Source organism: Ranitomeya variabilis, chromosome 1, assembly GCF_051348905.1.
Source record: "Ranitomeya variabilis isolate aRanVar5 chromosome 1, aRanVar5.hap1, whole genome shotgun sequence".
Taxonomy (NCBI): domain Eukaryota; kingdom Metazoa; phylum Chordata; class Amphibia; order Anura; family Dendrobatidae; genus Ranitomeya; species Ranitomeya variabilis.
The window spans coordinates 316,495,182-316,523,036 of record NC_135232.1 but is presented as its reverse complement, the minus strand read 5'-3'; the positions used below and the strand labels follow the sequence as shown (position 1 = coordinate 316,523,036).

The window sequence follows — 27,855 nt, the reverse complement described above, 5'->3', positions numbered from 1 at the left end:
AGACATCAACCTTTGATCTGTCATGTATTTCTGGCTGTGTAAGAGCTACATATAATACATAATAGTGAGAGAGTCTAGTAAAGCATGATTACATTAGTAGTAGTCAGAATTATAAAGCATTGCCCTTACATGTTAGGGTTAGAGGTGGATATTTCTAAATTGCTAGATAATTGATTTGTTAGATCTGCATAAAACCAACTATACAGGAAAAATACCAATCAGATACCATTTTATATTTTTCCAATAGAGCTTATCAAGTAAAAAATAATCTGATAGTATTATTATTATTATTGTCTCTAGAGATCCAAGAACATCCTACTACATAACCTATAATAAGAGGTTAGCAAAAGGAAAATTGGAGCTCACTAATGTTTGTCAGGTCCTCAATATAAACTTCTAATATGTCCATAGATTGATTCTCCAGATGTAGCTCAAAAAGACCCTTGTTTTTTTCCCAATCCACTGTATTGAAAAGTGCAGTTATGTATGCTTTTCAATACAGCTGCATTAAAAAAATAGTATTCTTCAGTGGGTTTAATGGTAGATTTATGCAGCTGTATAGATAGGCGTAGGGTTGCATTTGTCTAAGGCATTTAATCACAAGAAAAACGGGACGATTTATTAACGTTTGTGCGTCAGAATTCTGGCATAAAACAGCTTAATAAGTCACAAAAGTTTTGCACAATTCAGGAGTTGTGCAAATTTATCGAGACATTTTGGATTTACATGCTAATATGGGCGTAGCTTGGGGGACACGACTAATTTATGAAAAGTTACGGCGCATTAGTGACGTAACTTCTCCCATAAATATACTCCAGTCCTTGACTGGAGTACATTTTTGGCATTGGTGCATTCCAGATAACAGATGTTCGTAATTCATTAAGTATCGTATGCCTCTTAGTCAATTGGGTGCATCGTACTCCAGTGAGCCACTGCCTACTCCAGTTTTAATTAATTGACCTCTAGGTGTTTGATTTCTATGGTTTTACATATCAAGACATAAAACAAACCATCTGGGCCTTGGAAGGACTTTTTCAATTATGTAAATACAACCTAAGATGAATAACAAAAAACACCTTGTCATTATTTATTTACCTAAAACTAGGCAAAAATGCAGAAACTGTGTGAAAAATGAAGTACATTCTTGCTGTTTCCATAGGAAGTAGGAGGGTGAATAGCACAAGGCACTGCTAATCAAATGTCGTGGATTGAAGAGGTTGTCTCAACTTCTTTTCTTCAGGAGTGGACCGCTCCTGACCCCAGCTTTCCTGCTTTGCAGCGGGCAGTGCACTCATGCAGATTGACAGTTCGGACCAGTGGCACAGGCCGGTTATAGACCGCTCGTGCCGGCGATTCAGCTGCCTCTGCTGATGGTCACATTGACAGAGCAGTGGCTACCTTCCTGTTCGTGCTTAGGCATATTTTTTGCTTTTCCCAAAGTTCCGGATATCCCCCTTTTAAAAGCGGTACTAACTCCTTATGTAGGTAACCGCCTCTCTGGGATTGCAGGGTGGCCGGTAACCTAGGCAACCTAAAGATCCTGCCGTTCTTGAGAAGGGAGAGAATTTTTAATTTGAATTATATTGCATATTTGCTTCTTTTAACAATCCCTTTGAGATTGAGAAAACCCCTTCAATTGTTCATCAGCAAGTGTGACCACCCCTATAAAAGTGAAAGCTTGGGAACATTGTGTCTGGAGCATTTATTTCTGTGATAATGTGTTAATAAATAAAGACACAGGGTAATTTATTATGTGTTGTTCATCTGAGCTAGTATATACCTAATTTTACCGCCAGCTAAGGATCAGATTTATTTTCTTGTGTACTGATGCCTACATAGCAATAGAATTCAGGGAGTATCATTAATTTTTCTCATGACTCTATGTTTGCTGATATGTTTTGAACAGTGCTGCCAAGTATAGTGCCTAGACCCAATGTGACTGTAGGCTTATATAGTGACAGTGTGCGCACCTGAACAGGTGAGTCATGTATCAGGTTGTGAAGTTTAATTCACAGTTTATTGACATATATTTATTTACCTAATCACACCCCATAGGTCAGTGCTATGTCAGGCAATGGACATGCTGCCACATGGCATACACACCCAATAAGGTTTCAAAAACCAGATTAGCATTTCTGGAGTAAGATGAAATAAATGGGAATTACGTTTAGATTTGAGTTGTAAGTACAATATTTTAATTTGAAAAAATATATTGACAAGACCAGTAATCCTATAGTATTGCATTACTGTGCAGGTGCATGTATATGGTGGCCAATATATAGACATATACTGTATACACAAACACTATGCAACAGCACTTTACTGTTAATATATATAAATTCTGCTAGTGCTATACATATAATAAGTGATGTATATATTCTTCATCAAAATTGTGTAAGGCATCCACCAGCGACAAGGTGACCTCATTGGATGGACCCCTACAGTATTGACTCTCCTCTATATGTGCCTCATCAGGCTTCAAAGGAACTGGGGAAGACAGAATCCAGCTTAGGCTAGAAGCACACAGCGTCAGTGCACTTAGCCTACAGAATTCGTCAGCCAAAAAGTGTGTTCTTTCAGCCTGTGTAGTAGCCTATACGGAGGGATACTACTTTTATTATTAACATCATATTCCACAGCGCTTTACAGACATTATCATGACTGTCACCACTGGTGCTCACAATCTGAATTCTAAATCATTATGTCTTTTATCATGTAGGAGGAAACCGGTATACCCGGAGGGAACCCACACACTACAAAGAAACATGTACCATTTTGTCTATGTTTCTTTTCCACGGGTCCCTATGGTGGACAGATTCCTCAGCATCCATCCTGACAGTGGCTATATTCGGGTGCATACTCCCTGAGCGTATGAGTCTTAGAATGGCCAAAAAACAGAAAGTATGCCCAGCCTTATAGTGGTGCACTGCCCAGGCGGGAGGGCACACCTCCCAATGTACAATCGCCTCCAAAAAATGGAATGTTTTAATTTTATATGTAGAATATCTATTTCTGCTCTTATTATGCACATTATAAAACTTGCTGATTATTTTTTTTTTTAGGCAGGTAACTCTTATCATAGGGAAATTGCGTTTGAATAGTGATTACAAGTATGCAAATATGTGTATAGTGATTTCTATCCACACATCTGTCTTAAACATTAAACAGATTTGATAATTAGCACCCAACGGTCCTATGTTAAAAAGGCCTGTCTGCTTTGCCTTTCACATAGAAGTCAGAGATTCTCATGTTGGTCGAGCCCTTGTGTGATGCAACTCTCATATGCCACCCAACTGACTGTAGGTTTATTTATGGGATAGGACACTGACCAGTGTTATTCAGTGAGTCAGTGCTGATGACTGATTTTTTTCACTGACAGAATCTATCTGTGAAAAAAAATCGCAGCATGTAGCAATTTCACTCTGAAATCAGATGGATGTGAAAAAAAAAATCGGATGCCATACGTACCATCATTATGGCATCTGATTTTTATGGATACATTACAATTCTGTAGCATAGGAAACTGTAAATGGTTCTGTAAATGATTAATAGCTGCTGAGTAAAAAAAAAAAACAGATTGCACATGGATAGCAAAGGGGTGACAAGTGAGAAAAAAAATCGTACCACTTTTCTGGATTAAAATCGTACCAATTTTTTTTATACTGTCGTGTGATCCTAGCCTTAGATGGAGAACCTGATTATAGTTTGTATTCTGTAACAATGCTGTTTGATTTTTATTGTTCCTTATTGGCACACTGCTGTCTAGAATACGAACTATCTCCTTTTATACCCTCTCCAATTGAAAGAATAGGCAATCTGGCTAGCCAAGGTAACAGGCAGCAGCCATGTATAGTAAGAGATTAAATGGTCTTCTCAATTGAAGTCTTTTGCTTACCGTAATTCCTGTAACCTGAAAGGAAAGAACCTTGTACATACTCAGTACATGCTCAGTTATCTCTAAATTTGTTTTCCTCCTGCCAATGTCCATAGTTCAACTCTTTTATAAGAGTCAGAGACCTCCATTCTTCCAATAGGCCAGGAATCCAGAGTTAGAATTCTCCCTCCTTCAAATCTTATTTCCACCTTGCGTAAATCTGATATACACCCACAGCAACTCTCATAACTCTGGTAACAGTGATGGCATTTTAATATCAAATCTTTCCAAGACATGCAAAACTTTACAGAGTTATTTTGTGTAGATGTCACATGTAACTACTTAACAATCTAATTAGTTACTGACTAAGAGGGAGTTGGATATTTTTATATGTAATATAAGTATTAAAACATTAATAATTTTACTTGATTATTAACAGGTGTCTTGTTTTTTTGTTTCTTTAGGAGAATAATCAACACCCCTGGAGAGACCCTTTGAGAAATCCTAGCAATGGACTCTGTTCCACCTCTTCTTACTCAAACACTGCCACCTTCACAATCCCCTCCTCTTTCTCATATGAACCCTTCTTCTCCTTCTCCATCTGTTTCTCAACAAATCAATATTTCTCTTGCATCATCTCAATCTGCATCCTCTCCAACACCATTATCTCCTATTCACATCTCACCCTTTCCAGGGTCTCCTCCATCACCTCCTAGTGCTTTAATCCATCATGTTACTACTCTGCCTCTCTCCTCCCAGTATTCACCTTCTAAATCTTCACCTTTAACGTGCATTAGCACTCCTGCAACTTCCCTTCCTCTCACTTCTCCCCCAGTTTCCCCTGCCCCTGTCTCTCTCTGCCCTCCACATGAGTGTCTTTCTCCTCAAAGTGTAACTTTGTGTCCCCTTCCTGTAGCTCCTAGTCCAACTTCCATTGCCCTGTCTCCTCCTCCACCATCTGTTTCTCCTCCTCCAACTTCTCCTTCCCCTTCACCAGTTTCTCCCTGCCCTCCTGCAGACTCGTCTGGTCCATCTTCACCTCCATCCTCCCCATGTGTTACAGTTATTCCAACCTCACCACAAAATACTGACGCCTCACCAGGATTCTCATTACCTCCAACCTCTCCCTCTCCTCCTCCATCTTCAATCTCTCCATCTCAAGCCTCGCCTTCTCCTCCTGCCCCTTCTTCACTCCTTAGCCTTTCATTTGCTGATGAAGAACTGGATCTTCAACGTCATTCCAATGGTTTTTCTGATGGTTCAAGCTCTAAATCTCGTCAGTTTCCATGTACAATATGTGGAAAGCAGTTTCGTTTTATCAGCATTTTAGCACTTCATGCTAGCACACACAAGGTGCGTGGGGCTCGTAATCAAGGTCGTGGAGGTCTCAAGAACTTTGAGAGAAACTCCCAAAGGCCTCTGTTCCTGGAGCAGCAGCATGGGAAAGAACCTATTTCTTCTGATATACAAAATGCAACACCAGATATCATTCCGGAACCAGTCCCTCTTTTGTCTATACCTGCTCCACTTCCTACACTACGCCACCCTTGTCCTTTCTGCAAAGGTAAATTTCGTAAAGCAGCTGAACTGGAGCGTCACCTCAGAATACTTCATAGGCCTTATAAGTGTCACTTGTGTGACTTTGCAGCATCTCAGGAGGGTGAGCTGATGGGACATGTTGAAAGGAGACATTCAGCACCGCAGCTACCCAAGATTGTTCCACCTTTACCTGCTCCAAATCCCACTCCAGCTCTGCCTCCTGCTGAGTTCAAATGTGAGGTCTGTTCTCAGAGCTTCACTCAATCCTGGTTCTTGAAGGGTCACATGCGTAAACATAAAGATTCCTTTGATCATCGGTGTTCAGTTTGTGGACGGTGCTTCAAGGAGTCATGGTTTCTAAAGAACCATATGAAGGTCCATCTTGGCAAAATAAAAGGAGTAGGAGGTCAGGAACCAACTGTGCATCAACAGTCACAATCTCCTCATGTCACCACTACAAATTCTCCATCATCGTCCTCTTCCAGGCTTCTTGGATATCAAAATTTCTACTCTGGCCTGTTATTGAGGTTGCCTCCTCCTGGAGATGCCACCTGTTCTCAAATGCTTCAAGCCACAGCAAGAGCCGTGCAGAGCGGGGATGGAGATCAGGATGGAGCTGGGGCATCTGCTAGGGGACAGGCAATGAATGCGGCAATTGGGGAAGCAACCTCCTCCAAGGTTATGTTGCCCCAGGGGTCTTCTGGAATTGTACTGAAAACAGTGGGTTTTCCAGGTAAGAATCTTTGTTTTTATGTTTTTTTACGTTTCCATGTGATTCATAGCATGCAAACAAACAAACAAACAATAAATTGTGAACTTGCCAGAAGCTGATATTTTAAAATGGATAGTATTTACTGTCATGGATGGAAAATTGGTAACTGTTCCCTAGCCCATATAGCAAAAGAAAACCTCTGCTGCTTATATTTTAATAAATACTCAATGTACCAGTCTTTTAAATATATGATTTTATATAGTAATAAATTTATTTATTTTTTTTTTTTATGGGGGAACAGCATCTCCACTTTTTTTTAACAGCATTATAGGATAAATACATCCAAATATTTTTAGTATCTCTAAATTCATCAGAATAGAGCCTTGCAGGGTTAGAGATAAAAGGATTGTCCACTGCTTGGATGACATCTTCTTAAATGCCCAAGACCTCCAAGTAAAATAAGAAAAGCTTATCCCACACCAACACCGCTGCACGACCCACCCTCTTCTGAAATTGTAACACGAACACTGCAGCCACTGATTGGCTGTAGCACTGATATGGCATAACATTGTCACACAAGCGCCATAAGACCCAGTGTTGACATTGCTGGAAAGTATAAGCTTTTCTTATTTCACTTGGAGAACTTGGGCATTTAAGAAGTTGTCCAGGGGTTGACAGGATACTGTGCTTGTTTTTCTTCAGGAGCCTTCACACTTTAGAATTGTTTTATTTTTTTTCCATTTTACGCTACTGTTTTCTGATCCTGCTCACTGTCTAGATAACTGCCCAAATAAATTTAACAGCAGGCAAGAGAGCATATTTGCTTGAATGTAAGATGAATCTCACAAGTGCCAGACACTTCTGAAGCCACTTATTTGGGGAAACCAATAGAATTGAATGGGTTGAACTTCAAACTGTCTGATTCTGTTTTTCCTGTCAGTACACAGCCGGTAATAACATACATAAGATTGTCAGTGAATGTTTGGAATAGATGACAATTTCCATCATAAGTCGATCTTAAAAGGAACCTGTGAAAAGGAATAACGCTGTTATGAGATTAAACTGCAGGTTAACAGTGTTATTCTGCCATTCGGTGCCTGCACCCAGCCAAATGCAGCAGGGAGAATATTATCTTTATTCTCCCCGCCAGTATTCGGTATTCAGTCATAGGGGTGGGGCGCCGCCGGTTCAGTGACCGCTGAGTATATAGAGCGGCCGCTGTAACCACACCCCTGGCCTTAACAGACACTCGGTCTTCATTGAAGGCAGCTGTCAGTCAGAGACAGGCGCGTGGTTTCAGCAGCCGCTCTGTATACTCAGCGGTGACTCAACCGGTGCCGTCCCGCCCCTATGACTAAACCGAATACTGGCAGGGAGAATAAAGATAAATTTTCTCCCCGCTGCATTTGGCTGCATGCAGACACCGGGCAGCATCATAATGCTGTTAATCTGCACATTAACCGCATATCGTCCAGCGTAATTCCTGGTGACAGGTTCCCTTTAAGGCCGGAGGCACACTAGAGAGGAATACGGACGAGTGCTATGCGATAAAAAATTCCATAGCACTTGGACCAGTATTCATCTATGGGGCAGCTCACATCACCGTTTTTTCCTCGGCCGTATTGTACGTGCGAGTGAAATCACAGCATGCTGCGATAGTCACCGATACTCGGCCAAGTCGCGGCTCACTCGCACCCATATAAGCCTATGGGTGCGAGTGAGACAATGCACATCACTCGGATATCATCTACGCTGACCCGGCAATGGAAAGATGGAGAAATTTGTTTCTCCGCCTCCTCCGCAGCTGTGCTCCGATCCACTCTGTGCGAGAGGCTCAGAGCACAGACGCATGACACTCGGCTCCCGCTCGCAGCAGAGAAGGAGCCGAGGGTAATTAGCATATCGCAACTGATACCGTATTCGGCCGGTTTCACACGTCAGTGGCTCCGGTACGTGAGGTGACAGTTTCCTCACATACCGGAGACACTGACACACGTAGACCCATAAAAATCAATGCATCTGTTCAGATGTCATTGATTTTTTGCGGACCGTGTCTCCGTGTGCCAAACACGGAGACATGTCAGTGTTCGTGGGAGCGCACGTTTTACACGGACCCAATAGAGTCAATGGGTCCGCGTAAAACACGGACCTCACACGGACATTCTCCGTCTGGGGTCCGTGTGCGTGCAGGAGACAGCGCTACAGTAAGCGCTGTCCCCCCACATGGTGCTGAAGCCGGTATTCATATCTTCTCTCCAGCAGCGTTTGCTGTAGAGAAAATATGAAGAATAGTGTTAAAAATAAAGATCCATGTGTCCGCCGCCCCCCCACCCCCTGTGCGCCCCCCCGCTGGTCAGAAAATACTTACCCGCTCCCTCACTCCTTCCTGGTCTGGCCGCGGCTTACTGTATGCGGTCACGTGGGGCCGATCATTTACAATCATAAATAGTCGGCTCCGCCCCTATGGGAGGTGGAGCCACATATTCATGACTGTAAATGATCGGCCCCACGTGACCGCATGCAGGAGAAGCCGCGGCCAGACCAGGAAGGAGTGAGGGAGCGGGTAAGTATTTTCTGACCAGCGGGGGGGGCGCACAGGGGGTGGGAGGGCGGCGGACACATGGATCTTTATTTTAAACACTATTCTTCATATTTTCTCTGCAGCAAACGCTGCTGGAGAGAAGATATGAATCGCGGCTTCAGCATGATGCAGAGTGGGTACCACACGCTCCGTGTGGTACCCACTCGCCATACGGGCGGCACACGTGTGCCGCACGTATGGCCTCCGTGAGTTCCCAGGCACACGGACACGGATAACTCCGGTACCGATTTATTCCGGTACCGGAATTATCTGGACGTGTGGGACAGCCCTTCTAGTGTGACCCCGGCCTAAGAAGGAGCCTTTTACTATGTTTTTGTTTATTTATTTTTTTCAAAACATTAATTAACTGTGTGCTAAAATCTTATTTAACTGTGCAACCTTTCATTGCTATAATACAATACTGTAATGTAGTTTTTTTTTTTTGCAGCATTCAATTCCATGTGAGCATACATTATTCTAAAATGTCCAGGTGTTAGTTTGTCAGATTTGTGCGAAAATTACCCTAAAAATAGAATTGGATGTTTTTTTCCTATTAAAATCTAGTTTCACATATTTCTTGGTCTGTACTCGCCATCTGGACATGAGTCTCCTGACCCAACCTCAAAAGTTTCATATACCTATGAGGCTTCTAAGTTTTGTCAGGAGACCAACTGCCTGTCCATGCATCACTGTTTCAGGCTGCGAAACATGGATGTGTGGAACCATCCTAAGGGTGTTCTTTGAGGTAGTAAAATGGGCCTCATGTCCGCATTTTGAAATAATTGAGCTAAATAGCTGTACAACATGACAGATCCATCACTGCCTTTATTTTTGCTTTTCTGTTCTATAATGGAACAGATAAGTGGAAATAAAGATGCAAATGTGAAACTAGTCTAAAAATATTGGTGTATTTTCCTCCTTCTCACCTAATGGTGCATTTTGTCATTCTACTCTTTTAAAAAACATTGTTTGACTGTCACTCGGTCACCACAAATCATGTGCTTCTAATGATTTCACTTAACATCAAGCAGATTTTATATAGTTGCATTTGCAAAGCTTAGGGGTATGTTTCCACGGTCAGTATTCACTGCAGATTGGACGCTGCGTACAGCCGCAGTGTCCAATCTGCAGCGGCCAGGTGTTACAGCATAGTGGATGGGATTTTATGCGTCCCTGTGTATACGCACATGCGGCTTTTTTTTTTTAGACTGCACCATGTCAATTTATCTTGCGGAGACGATCAGTCTCCACATGATAAATACCACCGTCCAATGTATAGGACACGGTGATTCCGCATGGTTCAATGAACACATGCGGAATCACCGCCCATACAAAAGCCGACAGCGCTTTGGACGGAACTGCGTCCAAAGCGCTGCCAATACTGACCGTGGAAACATCCTAAGAGTTTGTGCTGACGTTGAATATTTGCCTCTGATTTTTCTGCACTAAAAACACATCTCTTGGCAGAAAATCACAGTAAACAATATTTGCATTTTAATGCATTTTTACCTGCATTTATTTGATGGGTGAAAAACACTGCCAAAAGAAATAATTGACATTGCAGATTTTAAAAACCGCCTAATTGGTTAAGATATTTTTTGCATGTAAAAACAACGCTGGAAATAATCAATGTGTGGACAAGCTTGCGTGCAAACGTGGGTACATACATGGTGCTGAGCAGTTTTTTCACTATATGGAGGGTTACATAGTAGTAAAATATTAAAAATACAAAATTAAAGGTGTTGTCCACTAATCTGATGACCCCTGCCAGTAAAATAGTAATGGAGTACTGCTCCAGTGGTGATGGCACTGGTTCTCCTGGGATCATGGGACATTATGTCACTCGAGCCCTGTGGCCTATCAGCGCTGTCTTCACTCTTCTCTCCTACGGACGTAATATACGTAATTGGCGAGACGCAATTTGAGGAAGTGAGAGGGCAGCAGAAGCTTTCACTTTGTGAAGCCAAAAATGTTGCCCATGTCTCGGGACAGCCAGTGCCAACACTGGAGCTGAGCATAAGTGTTATTATTTTACTAGAGAAAACATAGGGATTCAGCAGGGGTTGTCCGAGTAGACGACAACCCTTTTAATAGGATTTTATGTCATTTCATATGGCAGTTGAACGTGACCTGGTTGTACAAAACGTTGTGCTACGGAATTTACCTAACAGGAATTGTGATCTACCACACTATTCTGCAGATCTTACAAGAACACTTACTTGCCCGAAAGCTTTATTGGGGGCAATAGATGCATTTACAAGCCGATAAAGCATACAAAAATTGTTGCCAACTTTGCATCTTATGCAGCCAAATGTAAAGCAAAGTATTTTCACACAAATAGCTTTGTGTTTGGGTATTGCAGTATAAATTATCTAGATTTTGCAAATTACGGTAGCTAAATGATATTTCAAATAAGTATTACAGGTCAGAAATATGGTACTATTCTATATCAAAGGGGCTCTGCATCTCACAGAAAAGTACACTAGTAAGGCAAGGGCTACACAGTGACTTTGGGAGTGCAATTTTGAGATCACAATGTCATGCTGCCAAAATCGTAACTTATGAAATACAGCAATTTTGGATATAAGCGGATTGTTGTCACGGTCACATCAACTTGTGGATCACGACACAACTACATTTTCTATCATTAGTTGCAATTTTAGCAGCTTGACATTGGGATATCAATATTATCTGTCCCAAGTTGCCATGTAACCATAGCCTATATAGTAAAAAAATGATTTCAGGAGGAAATATTTATCCATAAAACTGAATCCCATTTTAAGTGTTCATTTAGATGTCTGTTTTTTTGCATGTGAGTGCTTTCCGTATTTTTCATATGTCTGAAAATTATGAAGACATGTCACGTTTTGATCTGAGAGTTGGATCAAAATCATCAAATCAAGTCTATGGGTTCGTGAAAATTCGGACCTCACCTGACTGCCATCCGAGTGCTCTGTGTGTTTTTACGGATTGCTAAATAGGAAAATATAGAGAATCTGTCTTTAATTGTTTGTCATCCAAGAAAAGCTGAGGAAACATTGAGCAAGTTGTGATTGTAACAACTGACACACTGACCAAACTCTGATGAAGCTCAGACCGCTTTTCTTGTACGAAAAATCACAGACGTTTGAAAGAGTCCTATAGTAGCAACAATATAGTGTGCATTATGGTTCAGTTTGTGCACCATGTCATTGAGCACAATGAGTCCATTAAAGGGAACCTGTCACCTGAATTTGGCGGGACCAGTTTTGGGTCATATGGGCGGGGTTTTCAGGTGTTTGATGCACCCTTTCCTTACCCGCTGACTGCATGCTGGCCGCAATATTGGATTGAAGTTCATTCTCTGTCCTCCGGAGTACACGCTAGTGCAAGGCAATATTGCGCTGTATATACACAGTAGCCTTACATATGGGAATATATATACACTGTAAGCCCTACATATGGGAATACATATACACAGTAAGCCTTACATATGGGAATACATATACACAGTAGCCTTACATATGGGAATATATATATATACACTGTAAGCCTTACATATGGGAATACATATACACTGTAAGCCTTACATATGGGAATACATATACACAGTAGCCTTACATATGGTAATACATATACACAGTAAGCCTTACATATGGGAATACATATACACTGTAAGCCTTACATATGGGAATACATATACACTGTAAGCCTTACATATGGGAATACATATACACAGTAGCCTTACATATGGGAATACATATACACTGTAAGCCTTACATATGGGAATACATATACACTGTAAGCCTTACATATGGGAATACATATACACAGTAGCCTTACATATGGGAATACATATACACAGTAAGCCTTACATATGGGAATACATATACACTGTAAGCCTTACATATGGGAATACATATACACTGTAAGCCTTACATATGGGAATACATATACACAGTAAGCCTTACATATGGGAATACATATACACTGTAAGCCTTACATTTGGGAATACATATACACTATAAGCCTTACATATGGGAATACATACAGTTGTGCTCAAAAGTTTATATATCCCTGCTTTCTTGGCCTTTTTTTCAGAGAATATGAATGATAACACCAAAACTTTTCTCCACTCATGGTTAGTGGTTGGGTGAAGCCATTCATTGTCAAACTACTGTGTTTTCTCTTTTTAAATCATAATGACAACCCAAAACATCAAAATGACCCAGATCAAAAGTTTGCATACCCCATTTCTTAATACCGTGTATTGCCCCCTCTAACATCATTGACAGCTTGAAGCCATTTGTGGTGGTTGTGGATGAGGTCCTTTATTGTCTCAGATGGTAAAGCTGCTCACTTTTCTTGGCAAAAAGCCTCTAGTTCCTGTAATTTCCTGGACTGTCTGCGCTCTTCAGATCTCCCCAGAGTGGCTCAATGATATTGCGGTCAGGAGACTGAGATGTCCACTCCAGCACTTTCTCTTTGTTCTGCTGTAGACAATGGCAGGTCGACTTGTCCTTGTGTTTGGGATCTTTGTCATGTTGGAATGTCCAAGTACGTCCCATGCGCAGCTTCCGGACTGATGATTGCAAACTTTGCCTCCAGTATTTGCTGATAACGTTCTGCATTCATCTTTGCTTCAACTTTGACGAAGTTTCCTGTGCCTTTGTAGCTCACACATCCCCAAAACATCAGCGATTCACCTTCGTGCTTTACAGTAGGAATGGTGTTCCTTTCATCATAGGCCTTCTTGACCACTCTCCAAATGTAAGGTTGTGGCCAAACAGTTCAATTTTGGTCTCATCACTCCAAGTTACCTAATTCCATAAATTTTCAGGCTTGTCTCTGTGCTGTTTTGCTCATTGTAGGAGAGATACTTTCTGGCATTTGCGCAGTATTGCTTCTTTCTGGTGACTCGACCATGCAGCCCATTTTTCTTCAAGTGCCTCTTTATTGTTCATCTTGAAACAGCCACATCGCTAGTTTTCAGCTGATGTTATTTGTGGGTTTTTCTTTGCATCCCGAACAATTTTCCTGGCAGTTGTGGATGACATTTTTGTTGCTCTACCTGACCGTGGTTTTGTTTTTACAGAGTAAGCCTTACATATGGGAATACATATACACAGTAAGCCTTACACATGGGAATACATATACACAGTAAGCCTTACATATGGGAATACATATACACAGTAAGCCTTACATATGGGAATACATATACACAGTAGCCTTACATGGGAATACATATGCACAGTAAGCCTTACATATGGGAATACATATACACCGTAAGCCTTACATGTGGGAATACATATACACAGTAGCCATACATATGGGAATACATATACACAGTAGCCTTACATATGGGAATACATATACACAGTAGCCTTACATATGGGAATACATATACACAGTAGCCATACATATGGGAATACATATACACAGTAGCCTTACATATGGGAATACATATACACAGTAGCCTTACATATGGGAATACATATACACAGTAGCCATACATATGGGAATACATATACACAGTAGCCTTACATATGGGAATACATATACACAGTAGCCTTACATATGGGAATACATATACACAGTAGCCTTACATATGGGAATACATATACACAGTAGCCTTACATATGGGAATACATATACACAGTAGCCTTACATATGGGAATACATATACACTGTAAGCCTTACATATGGGAATACATATACACAGTAGCCTTACATATGGGAATACATATACACAGTAGCCTTACATATGGGAATACATATACACAGTAGCCATACATATGGGAATACATATACACAGTAGCCTTACATATGGGAATACATATACACTGTAAGCCTTACATATGGGAATACATATACACAGTAGCCTTACATATGGGAATACATATACACAGTAGCCTTACATATGGGAATACATATACACAGTAGCCATACATATGGGAATACATATACACAGTAGCCTTACATATGGGAATACATATACACAGTAGCCTTACATATGGGAATACATATACACAGTAGCGATACATATGGGAATACATATACACAGTAGCCTTACATAAGGGAATACATATACACAGTAGCCTTACATATGGGAATACATATACACAGTAGCGATACATATGGGAATACATATAAACAGTAGCCTTACATAAGGGAATACATATACACAGTAGCCTTACTTATGGGAATACATATACACAGACTTTTGAGTACAGTAACTGCTTTAATCTTTTCCTTTTTTTTTAGTTTTATTTTCAGCCCACACAGGAGATCAGCAGTACTTTTATGTTGTGGAATAAACTGTCAATCACGCCTCATTTCTTTCATCTCGATGTGACTGACATATATGTCATCATTAATAGTATAGATGCATTGAATTTTGAAGTTGGGCAGAAGTTGAACATATTCAGATAAATTATATTATTACATATTTTTCAGGCAATGTTGCCATAGCTACCATTCAAATTAAGAAGATGTTATAGGAAATATTACCTATTTTGCACAGCAGGATTATTAAATGTCCCACATGTCCTTAGACAAGGGAAACTTAGGACATGATCACACCTTCTGTGAGGACATGCATGTTATTACATAATGGTCTGCTGTGTTAAAGGAAAAAAACACTATATTTAAAAAAAAAACACTATTTTACAACATGTATATAGGTTGGAAAACTTTTTTCATCTTTTCACCCTTTTGTTAATAAGTAAATCTCAAAGAAAGACAACATCATCATCATAGAACTATAGAAAAAGGTCTTATTGCAACTTGATTTACTTGACAGTAGTAATCCTTCACAAAGTAACATAATAGTCTACACATTATAGTCATCGGGAACACAAACTAGTGGTGCTGAATTATTTTTAAAAGCTGTGTGATCACTCAGTGGTTTAGTTGGTTTGTCTGATGACCTATGAAAAACACTCATACTACACTCCTGAACATTGAATTTGCGATACCAAGAAGGAAGAGTTGTGGCATTATGGAAATATAGGATAAGTAGATATGTTACTGATGTGCAAATTATGGGACATTATGTGAACAAAATTTTCAAAACATCTTGATTCATTCAGTATCGAATATGAGCGCCACGTGTAGAAATACAGGCACTTTACACATCTTGTCTACTATCAATGAGATTATTAATGATTGTCTGATGCATTTTCTACCATCTGAATGCACTTGGGCACGCAAGTCATCAAGATCTTATGCTGGCAGGTCCCTTTGCAATTGCCGATCAATGACATCCCAGATGTGCTCAATGATAGAAAATTCCGTGGACCCTGTAAGCCATGGGAGCCAGAACATTCCTCAATCAACTTATTACACACCTTAGTTGTTATCAATTAGGTTATTATGTGTCTGTATTTCTGCACGTGACACTCATACTCGGTACAGAATAAATCGAGATGTTATGCAAATGATGAACAAAGTGGAAAAAAATTTCAAAGTATCGATCTTGAGATTTCCATAATTCCCACAACTTTTCATTCTTGGTGTTGCAATTTCAGTGTTGAGGATGGAATATGACAGAGATTGCAGCAGAGCTTACATAAAGAAAGTACTACTTAATCAGTATCAGTTCAGAATATTTACATCCATACCAGAAGAGGCCTATGTATTTTAATTACGGTATATTAGGAACTAAGAGCAAAGAAAAGTGCAGATAGGGTCTTATCCAAAAAATTACTGCAATAAAGGTTATGCTAACCTGAGAGGGTTGTGTGACACACAACCATATATACGCATACACAGCTGCTGCAGATCCACGGGTGTTCCGACCAGAGATAGGAAAAAAAAAGGAGCCAAATGTGGTTTATCTGTGCTGCTGATAGGTAATGAAGATAGATCGTAAAAAATTAAAAATTGATTTTTTATTTTTCGTTCTTTTAGTCAACGCATTTCAAAGTCATTTCAGACTTCTTCCTCAGGACAAAAAAACATATATCCAGATATTACTTCATTACTCATCAGCCTTTCAGATAAACCACATTTGGCTCCTTTTTTCCTATGTTTTTGAATTAGCATTTTCCACAAGTACACAGAGGGCTAAGTTATTTGTGTCATTTTTCAGCACTCAACTCATTTCTTCTCCAGATAAGAATGGATGGAGCACCAACTCCCCGCAGGTAGAGAGACAACGAGGATCAACTGGGAGAGACTGTCCGTTTTGCGCCAAATCCTTCCGTTCTTCCCATCACCTTAAGGTGCATCTCCGTGTACACACAGGTATGAGATTATTTCTGATATTGTATTAGGATCCTTAAAGGAGTATTCCTAACAGTGACATTTACAGTTGTGCTCAAAAGTTTCCATACCATGGCTGAATTTTTACTTTCTTGGCCTTTTTTCAGAGAATATGAATGATAACACCAAAACTTGTTCTCCACTCATGGTTAATGGTTGGGTGAAGCTATTTATTGTGAAACTGCTTTGTTTTCTCTTTTTAAATCATGACAACCCAAAACATGCAAATGACCCTGATCAAAGTTCACATACCCTGGTGATTTTGGCCTGATAACATGCACAGACATTGCCACAAATGGGTTTGAATTGCTACTTAAGGTAACATCCTCATCTGTGACCTGTTTGCTTGTAATCAGTGTGTGTGCATAAAAGCTGAGTGAGTTTCTGGGATCCAGACAGACTCTTGCATCTTTCATCCAGCCACTGTCATTTCTGGATTTTGAGTCATGGGGAAAGCAAAAAATTGTCAACGGATCTAAGGTAGTTGAACTGTATAAAACAGGAAAGGGATACAAAAGTGTTCAAACTGTGAATAACAAATGGAAAATCAGGGGCTCTGTAAAAACAAAACCACGGTCAGGTAGACCAACAAAAATGTCGTCCACAACTGCCAGGAAAATTGTTCGGAATCTAAAGAAAAACCCACAAATAACATCAGCTAAAATACTGGACTCTCTGAAAACTAGCGTTGTGGCTGTTTCAAGATGCACAATAAGGAGGCACTTGAACAAAAATGGGCTGCATGGTCGAGTCGCCAGAAGAAAGCCATTACTGTGCAAATGCCACAAAATATCTCACCTACAATACGCAAAACAGCACAGAATCAAGCCTCAAAACTTCTAGAACAAGGTAACTTGGACTGATGAGACCAAAATTTTACTTTTTGGCCACAACCATAAATGTTACATTTGGATAGAGGTCAACAAGGCCTACGATGAAAGGAACACCATTCCTACTGTAAAGCACGAAGGTGAATCGCTGATGTTTTGGGGATGTGTGAGCTACAAAGGCACAGGAAACTTCGTCAAAGTTGAAGCAAAAATGAATGCAGAACATTATCAGGAAATACTGGAGGCAAAGTTTGCAATCATCAGTCTGGAAGCTGTTCATGGGACGTACTTGGACGTTCCAACATGACAACGATCCAAAATACAAGGCCAAGTTGACATGTCATTGGCTACAGCAGATCAAAGTGAAGGTTCTGGAGTGGCCATCTCAGTCTCCTGACCTCAATATAATTGAGCCACGCTGGGGAGATCTCAAGCGCGCAGTTCATGCTAGACAGCCCAGGAATTTACAGGAACTGGAGGCTTTCTGCCAAGAAAAGTGGGCAGCTTTACCATCTGAGAAAATAAAAAAACCTCATCCACAACTACCACAAAAGACTTCAAGCTGTCATTGATGTTAGAGGGAGCAATACACAGTATTAAGAAATGAGGTATGTGAACTTTTGATCAGAGTCATTTGGATGTTTTGGGTTGACATTATGATTTCAGAAGAGAAACCACAGTAGCTTTTGACAATAAATGTCTTCACAAAACCACTAACCATGAGTGGAGTAAACGTTTTGGTGTTATCATTTATATTCTCTGGAAAAAGGCCAAGAAAGCAAAAATTCTGCCGGGTATGTAAACTTTTGAGCGTTTCTGCTACGGCTGCGACCACAAACGTGGCCGAGCCGACACCTCCACGTCGCCAGACCATGACAACGTGGGCGAGCGTCCCAAAAAGGAACGCAATGTGGACCCACTGGACCACAAAGAGTAACCTGGACCTACCCAGACTAGGAAAGGGCAGCGAGCAGGGGCTGTGGCAGCTGAGCATGTGAACAAGATGTCGATATGCAGAACTAGACTACACCGCACAACTTCAGGTATGAAGAAACAGTTTACTTAAATGACAGCACAGTACATAACAAAACATAATGATGTCAGGATCCCGATTCAACATGTCAAGGAAGGGTACACGACACAGACGTCAGACGATGGCAGGAGTCATCACGGGTTGATTCAGTCCAGGTTCATCTGGCACGGGCATACTAGGACGGCCTCTCTCTCAGGCCTCAGGCGTAGCACAGGCTCAGCAGGAGAACATCAGACACCGATCCCAGAAGGACGTCATCACTGGGTGAACCTCAGGACATCAGGATCACAGGCGGGAAATCAGGATCACAGGCGGGAAATCAGGATCACAGGCGGGAAATCGGGATCACAGGCGGGAAATCGGGATCACAGGCGGGAAATCGGGATCACAGGCGGGAAATCGGGATCACAGGCGGGAAATCGGGATCACAGGCGGGAAATCGGGATCACAGGCGGGAAATCGGGATCACAGACTGGACATCGGGATCACAGACTGGACATCAGGACCACAGGCTTAGATGGACGTCTGACGATGGCAGGAGTCATCACGGGTTGATGCAGTCCAGGATCATCTGGCACGGGCATACTAGGACGGCCTCTCTCTCAGGCCTCGGGCGTAGCACAGGCTCAGCAGGAGAACATCAGACACCGATCCCAGAAGGACGTCATCTCAGGGTGGACCTCAGGACACAGGCAGGACATCTGGACACCGGCAGGACATCTGGGACACTGGCGTGGCAGCCCAGGTCATCGGCTGGGACACTGGCGTGGCAGCCCAGGGAATCAGGACATCGGACAAGGAAAGGACATCGGGAATACCGGAAAGACATCTGGGACACTGGCGTGGCAGCCCAGGTCATCGGCTGGGACACTGGCGTGGTAGCCCAGGAATCAGGACATCGGACACCGGAAGGACATCAGACACAGGCTGGACATCAGGAATACCGGAAAGACATCTGGGACACTGGCATGGCAGCCCAGGTCATCGGCTGGGACACGGATGGCACAGGACCAGGTAGCGGAGGTCATCAGGTTCGTAACTATGGCCGCCAGGCTCCGGGCATCCGACCTAGGAAGGAACTCAAGCGTGATGGTGCTAGCTCCGCTGGACTGGAACTGGGCCAGATGGGGTTAACACCGCATGGAAGGCTGAGCACAGAATAGTAAGAGCTCAGCAAGAACACCAAACTCCATCTTTAAATGATGAGCCCGGAAAGTTCAGTCACTGGGTGCGGGGTGTCAGACACAATAGGACTACAGAAACATAACAGACAGGTTCAGACAGGATCAGGTACTGGATATGCAGCCTCCAGGATAGGCGGATCTGGGTACTCTGCCCCCAGAACAGGCGGGTAAACAAGACACAAACAGATCTGGATATACAGCCTCCAGGATAGGCGGATCTGGGTACTCTGCCCCCAGAACAGGCGAGAGACAGGTATCAGATCTCCCAGAACATACTGCAGACAGAAAGGGAGCTGGATACCTCACAAGGCAAGGCAAGACACAGAAACGCAATGCAATGCTCTGGCCCCGCCCAGCAGCAAAGAGGAAGTTTATATAGGAGCTGCTCCTCAGCAATAGGCTGAGGAAGCAACACAGGTGCACACTCAAACCCTGATAAAAGCAGGGTAGGTGTGGCCGCGCGCACCCTAAGCACAAACAGAAACCATTATAGTACTGACAGCACAGGAACTGTGGCTTAGGGCACCTGGCAGCGGCTGCTAGCCTGGACACGCGCGGAAAGCCATGCACCAGCTGCAGAGGACCTCGCAAGCTGTGGCTAGCTTCCAAGCAGCAGCCAGGGACCGCACATGCGAGTGGCCATGCAGCAGAGCAAAGTCATCACAGCACATGTACAGCTACGCAGCGGTGGCAGGGAACTGAGCAGCATCTATACAGGTAACAGACAACAGTATCCCTGCACATTAGGGGGAGAGGAGCAAGGGTTAAAGCAGAGACATGCAAAAGTAACGCCGAAAAAAACAAGGTATAAACCCAGCGGCGTTACAGTTTCAACCTTATTAAAATGATTCTCATGCCTAAGATATACTGTATGTTCTCCATAACTCACCTATTTGGATACCACGTGGGAAATTTAAGCTGATTAACTCCTTATTTAGGAATTTGGTGGAAGCCTCATCCCCGTAATAGGTTGGAGACGCTTCAGAGACATAAGGATGAAGGAGGTTTGGCTTTGCCTAACCCTGAAATATACTTCCTGGCGGCTCAGTGCCAGCACTTAAAGGGCTGGGAGCGTGAGGCGTCTTCCAACGTCACCCTCTCTGATTGAGAGGGTGATGACAAGATGTCCTGCGGTACAGTGCTTGGAAGATGGGTCTCTGGGGGCACTTGGGAAAATCTATTCTACGCTATTCCTGATATATAAATTATGGGGAAGAGTTAGACAAATTCGTGGAGTCACCTGTCTTACCAGGTTCTCCCTGCTGTGGTTTAATAACAATTTACCGGAATTTATGACAATAGGATGTTTACCAGAATGGCAAGCCAGGGGGATACGATATGTCTATCAGGTTCTAGAGCGGCGAGAGCTGAAATCCTTTTCCCAGCTACAATCGGAATTTAGTATTAGGGCTTCTGGGGATATCAGGTGAGACATGCCTTTAATGCCCAGAACAGGGGAGACTGGAATGTTTGTTTATAAGGGGACAGTAGGAGTCAACATCACATAATACTAAAGTATATACCGGTATACGATATGCTAAGGGAAGAGTGTGAGCTGTCTAAATAGGGAGAAAGGGGGGGCGGGGTTGGTAATGTTGTGTTAGGATATATTGCGGGGGGGAGGGGGTATCTTTTTAAAATCCCTGTATTGTTGTAAAATGTTTATTGTGATTTTATACTTAATAAATATTTGAGTTAAAAAAAAAAAAAAACAACAACTTTTGAGCGCAACTGTATGTCATTTCCATAGTGACCCATAACTACTTGGAAAATGCAGGCGAATGGATAAATGAATGCAGAGGTAGCCATATAAGTGTGGACCTATCTCTATGTTTCTATGAGAGATATGGAAACCGCCAACTGCTGATTTCTACATCAGTCGGGGTAAAAGATTATATACAGAGGGGAAAATATGTATTTGATACACTGACGACTTTGCAAGTTTTCCCACCTACAAAGAACGGAGAGGTCTGTAATTTTTATCGTAGGTACACTTCAACTGTGAGAGACAGTATCTCAAGGCCATGTTCACACGATGCGGTTTTTACTGCGGATCCGCAGCAGTTTTCCATGCGGTGTACAGTACCATGTTAACCTATGGAAAATAAAAACCGCTATGCACATGCTGCGGAAAAAAACGCGCAGAAATGCAGCGGTTTATTTTCCGCAGCATGTCAATTCTTTGTGCGGATTCCGCAGCGGTTTTACACCTGCTCCATAATAGAAAACCGTAGGTGTAAAAACGCAGTGTTTTTGCCCTGCGGATTTATCAAAATCAGTGCTGAAAAATTCACACACCATTCCGCAGCGTGTGCACATAGCCTTAAGGGAATCTGTCACCCCAAAAATCGTATATGAGCTAAGGCCACCGGCATCAGTGGCTTATCTACAGTATTCTGTAATGCTGTATATAAACCCCCGATGTAACCTGAAAGGTAAGAATAACAGGTTATATTACACTCACCCAAGGATGGTCCCGCTGCATTCCGGGTCCGATGGGCGTCGCTGTCCGGGTCCGGCTCCTGCTATCTTCATACGATGACGTCCTCTTCTTGTCTTCCTGCCACGGCTCCGGCGCAGGCATGCTTTGTCTGCCCTGTTGAGGGCAGAGCACAGTACTGCAGTGCGCAGGGGCCAGGAAAGGTCAGAGAGGCCCGGCAGGAAGACAAGAAGAGGATGTCATCGTATGAAGATAGGAGGCGCCGGACCCAGACCGTGACGCCCATCGGACCTAGACCGCAGCGGGACCGCCCCTCGGTGAGTATAATATAACCTGTTTTTCTTACCTTTCAGGTTACATCGGGGGCTTATCTACAGCATTACAGAATACTGTAGATAAGCCCCTGATGCCGGTGGCCTTAGCTCATATATGATTTTTGGGGTGACAGATTCCCTTTAAAAAAAAAATAATACAGAATTATACATTGTATGATTTTTACATGATTAAGTTGCATTTTATTGCATGAAATAAGTTCTGTTTTTCTATTGCATCAAATACTTAATATTTGCTACAGAAACCTTTGTTTGCAATTACTGAGGTCAGACATTTCCGGTAGTTCTTGACCAAGGTTGTACACACTGCAGCAGGGATTTTGGCCCACTCCTCCATACAGATCTTCTCTATATCTTTCATGTTTTGGGGCTGTTGCTGGGCAGCATTGAGTTTCAGCTCCCTCCAGAGATTTTTTTATTTGGTCCAGGTTTGGAGACTGGTTATGCCACTCCAGGACCTTGAAATGCTTCTTACGGAGTCACTTCTTAGTTGACCTGGCTGTGTTTTTCAGGTCATTGTCATGCTGGAAGCCATGATTCATCTTCAATGCTCTTACTGAGGGAAGGAGGTTGTTGGTCAAAATCTCGCAATACATTTCCCCCTTCCATCATCCCTTCAATACAGTGCAGTTGTCCTGTCTCCTTTGCAGAAAAGCACCCTCAAATTATGACGTTTTCCCCACCATGCTTCACGGTTGGGACGGTGTTCTTGGGGTTGTTCTCATCCTTCTTCTTCCTCCAAAAATGGCAAGTGGAATTGATACCAAGAAGTTCTATTTTGGTCTTATGTGACCACATGACCTTCTCCTCTGGATCATCCAGTAGTTCATTGATGAACTTCAAACGAGCCTTGACATGTGCTGGCGTGAGTAGGTAGTTCATTGATGAACTTCAAACGAGCCTTGACATGTGCTGGCGTGAGTAGGTGGGCCTTACGTGCCCTGCAGGATTTTAATCCATGATGACGTAGTGTTTTACTAATAGTATTGTTTGATACTGTGGTCCCAGCTCTCTTCTGATTCCTGATCTTTCTCTAAATCATTCTTCGCTCACAAGGCGAGATTTTGCATGGAGCACCAGACCGAGGGAGATTGACAGTCATCTTGTGTTTCTTCCCTTTTCTAATAATTGTGCCAACGGTTGTTGCCTTCTCACCAAGCTGCTTGCCTATTGTCCTGTAACCCATCCCAGCCTTGTGCAGGTGTACAATTTTGTCCCTGTTGTCCTTAGACCGCTCTTTGGTCTTGGCCATGGTGAAGAGGTTGGAGTGTGATTGATTGAGTGTGTGGACAGGTGTCTTTTATACAGGTAACGAGTTCAAACAGGTGCAATTAATATAGGTAATTATTATTACCTATATTATTATATTATTACCTAATTATTAATATAGGTTATTATTATTTATTATTATTATTAGGTAATGAGTGCAGGGTAGGAGGGCTTCTTAAAGAAAAACTAATGTCTGTGAGAGTCAGAATTCTTACTGGTTGGTAGGTGATCAAATACTTTTTTCATGCTGATAGGTGATCAAATACTTTTTTCATGCAATACAATGCAATTAAATTTTTTAAAATCGTACAATGTGATTTATTTTTAGATTCTGTCTCTCACAGTTGAAATGTGCCAATGATAAAAAATACAAACCTCTCCATTCCTTGAAGGTGCAAAAACTTGCAAAATCGGCAATGTATCAAATACATATTTTCCCCACTGAATTTTGTTGGGAATATATTTTGTTGACAATACTTACATTATTCTCTGAATTTTTATGTAAACATCTCATCTCCTCAGGATATGCCATAAGTGTCTGAGATAGATCACATCTGGGAGACTAAGGGTACCCTGGCCACTCTAAGTGGAAAGGTAGGCACATATTGGCAATTGTGAGAGTTCTGAAAACAGCCCAGCAAGCTTCCTCAGATATTTTCAAAGCTTTCACAGAAATAAATGAAATTGCGCATTCTTAACCACCATTAAACTGAAAGATACTGCAAGGAAAGGGATGGGGCAACCTCACTCTAGAGATAAATGAAGGTCCAACCTCTGGAACAGTCACCAGGTAGCCATTTATGGCATATCCTCTGAGATCGGAAACCTCTTTATGGCCAAAATTATAAAAGTAGAAAGGAGCGACTTACGCTTCTCTTTTGTAGACCTCTTTCTGTTTTGGAAACAGCATCATAATTGCACTGTATTAGACCTAAGTACATCGTTCTTTTTGCCCTTTTCCACTTTCTTTTACTCTTGATAATGTTTCTTTCCTTTTTGTTGATGCTTACATCTGTTCTGGTTTCTGCACAGGAGAACGGCCTTATAAGTGCCCTCATTGTTCATATGCTGGCACTCAGTCTGGATCTCTGAAATACCACCTGCAGAGACATCATCGGGACTCCAAACTTGCTGCAGGTGTCCCATTGAGGGGCAAGAACATTCAGCAAGGTGCAACCCAGCAAGATCGACTACTTCCTGTGTCTACAGCTTGGGCCAATTCCTGCACTGATTTGCCTGCATCTTGTGAAGATGGAACCTCTCTACCCCTCCGTCTCCATATGACTGAGGGACAGGGTCCTAGTGCATTTCCTCGCATGCCTGGTAGAGGTGGACAGAGAAGGAGGAGTCCCTCACATCAGCCAACTAATGGAAGACCAGAGCATGAGCCTTTGGATTTGTCTCAAGGAAACCCTTTTCACCGCTGCATGTACTGTCCATTTGTAACTTCTGTAGGAGAGCTAATGAGCCTACATCTCCAAGTGCATCATGGGAGGAGATCACGCAGAAAGGGAGGCTATATAAGGGGAAGACCCCGACCTGTGCTTTCTCCGCAGTCCCAAGGCCCTAGCCTGAGAGACAGCCCAGAGTCATGTGAAAGCACTGAGTGAACTAAGAATTAAAGGGCAGATGGTATGAGAAGTGCCCTGTAACTGCCCAAAATCCATTATCCACATAAAAAAAAGAGAGATGAAAGGTTTATACATGATGAAGTGTGCTGGTTAGATAGGATACGAGGGCTTATGATGGATAGAGAGAGGAGACAGCTAGAAATTGGGTGGAGTGATTGAGGAACATAGAAAATGGGTGTGTGGGTGTAACAGCTAGAAATGGGTAGATTGTGGCAGAGTCAGGAAAAATGGAGGTCGAATGTGAGAAAGTTAGGGAAGGTACTGTGGGAAGATAGCTGGGTTTGAAAGATATATTGCAGTTGAGAGAGACAGTCAGTGATACCCTTTCTTGGGAGAGACAGTCATTGGCAGAAAGGACAGTAAGGTTAGCAGTCCAGAGATAATCGAATATCAAAATGACAAGTTTTCTAAAATAACAAGAATAAGCAATAAATTTCAGACTGAAAGACAATTTTCAAGAGTGCAAGCAGGCGGAATATTGTAAAGTCAATAGCGAAAGAGTAAGGGAGGATGCCTGCAGTATATCTGAGCTATGAGATGAGAACCAGCTATTGAAATAGGATCACGGAAAGTTAGTGATAGAATGAGAAACACTAGACATAGGGTTTATAAAGGATACATAGACATGTTAGTAATAATGATTATTTTGCCCCAGAAAATATTTCTTTCTGGTTGTTGCTGAGACTTTATTTTTGATATTATAATTTGGATCGTTCTTCAGACCCAGCCGCCGGTAGACGCCCTTTACCCCTCCAAAACAAATGTCCCTTCTTCCACATTCCCAAATGATTAGAATTCTGCTGAAAGAAAACATTTCCACGTTTAGAGATTTCTATATTTTTTTTTATTCTTTTCTTGTAGAAAAAAAATAAATTTTGAAAAAATTAAATAAACTCTCTTTGAAAATAACAATAGAAGTTTAACACCAATATGGCATCATCTGACCACAGCATAGTTAAAGAAGAGGTCCCATCAAAGTTTTTGTCTTAATATATTGCAATCATTATACTTTATAGCACTGTGTACCTACAATTGCTCATTTTGCCTTTCTACTTAGTAATTATTCTCTTTTCTCTGCTCTATGTAAAAACAGGAAGTCTCTTGTCCCTGCAGAAATCATTCCCCTCTTCAACTTCTGACCCAGCTGCTCCCTCTTCTCCTGCCAGGGACTTTTGCAGTGACTCATTGACCTCCTGTTTCTCTGTAGAGCTTAGAGGAATTCAACTAGCCTGGTTTTAATCACGTGATGTCATAGAACAAATAGAAAAAAGAATTAGCTGGGTAAGAAAGGAAAAATGAGCAATTGTAAGAACACAGTGCTGTATAATATAATGATTGCAATATATTAAGAGGATAAACATTTTGATGGGAGTGCTTCTTTAATATCAATATTAATATTGATATTAATGGAATATACTGAAAGACTCCACTTGTGACATAAGAAATTATCAACAAAAAAGTCTGCATTGAAGAAGTGGGAAGAGTGTGTGAATGCCTGCAGCTTTGTTATACAGGATTGCAATGAATAGTTTTATTGCATATGAATACTGCCAAATTTGTAGGAAATTGAAGGCATCTGGAGCTGCTGTAGAGAACGTACGCACTTCTCTGGAAACCCTAATATTGAATTGTACAAACTGAAGACATGGGTGTGCATAAAGGTACCTTCACACTAAGCGACGCTGCAGCGATACAGACAACGATGCCGATCGCTGCAGCGTCGCTGTTTAGTCGTTGTGTGGTCGCTGGAGAGCTGTCACACAGACCGCTCTCCAGCGACCAACGATGCCGAAGTCCCCTGGTAACCAGGGTAAACATCGGGTTACTAAGCGCAGGGCCGCGCTTAGTAACCCGATGTTTACCCTGGTTACCAGCGTAAACGTAAAAAAAAAAAACACATACTCACATTCCGGTGCCCGGCGTCCGCTTCCCTGCACTCCTCCTGCATCCTGTGTCAGCGCCGAACATCTCCGGCATCTCCCACAGAGCAGAGCGGTGACGTCACTGCTCTGCTTTACGGCCGGCACTTACACAGGATGCAGGAGGAGTGCAGGGAAGCGGACGCCGGGCACCGGAATGTGAGTATGTGGTTTTTTTTTTACGTTTACGCTGGTAACCAGGGTAAACATCGGGTTACTAAGCGCGGCCCTGCGCTTAGTAACCCGATGTTTACCCTGGTTACCAGT

At 42.1% G+C, this 27,855-nt stretch overlaps 1 protein-coding gene across 8 annotated transcripts in view; it reads left to right on the top strand.

Annotated features, from left to right (window-relative positions):
- Positions 1-26,586, top strand: part of LOC143816760 (zinc finger protein 219-like) — a 106,745-nt gene extending 80,159 nt beyond the window's left edge. For all 8 annotated transcript variants that reach the window (XM_077297574.1, XM_077297555.1, XM_077297566.1 and 5 more), the window contains 3 exons: positions 4,339-6,146; positions 16,801-16,932; positions 25,071-26,586. In XM_077297574.1, the coding sequence (XP_077153689.1) occupies positions 4,385-6,146; positions 16,801-16,932; positions 25,071-25,648 (2,472 nt within the window). In that variant the 5' untranslated portion in view covers positions 4,339-4,384 and the 3' untranslated portion in view covers positions 25,649-26,586. The remainder of the gene's footprint in view (positions 1-4,338; positions 6,147-16,800; positions 16,933-25,070) is intronic.
- Positions 26,587-27,855: the final 1,269 nt, after the last annotated feature.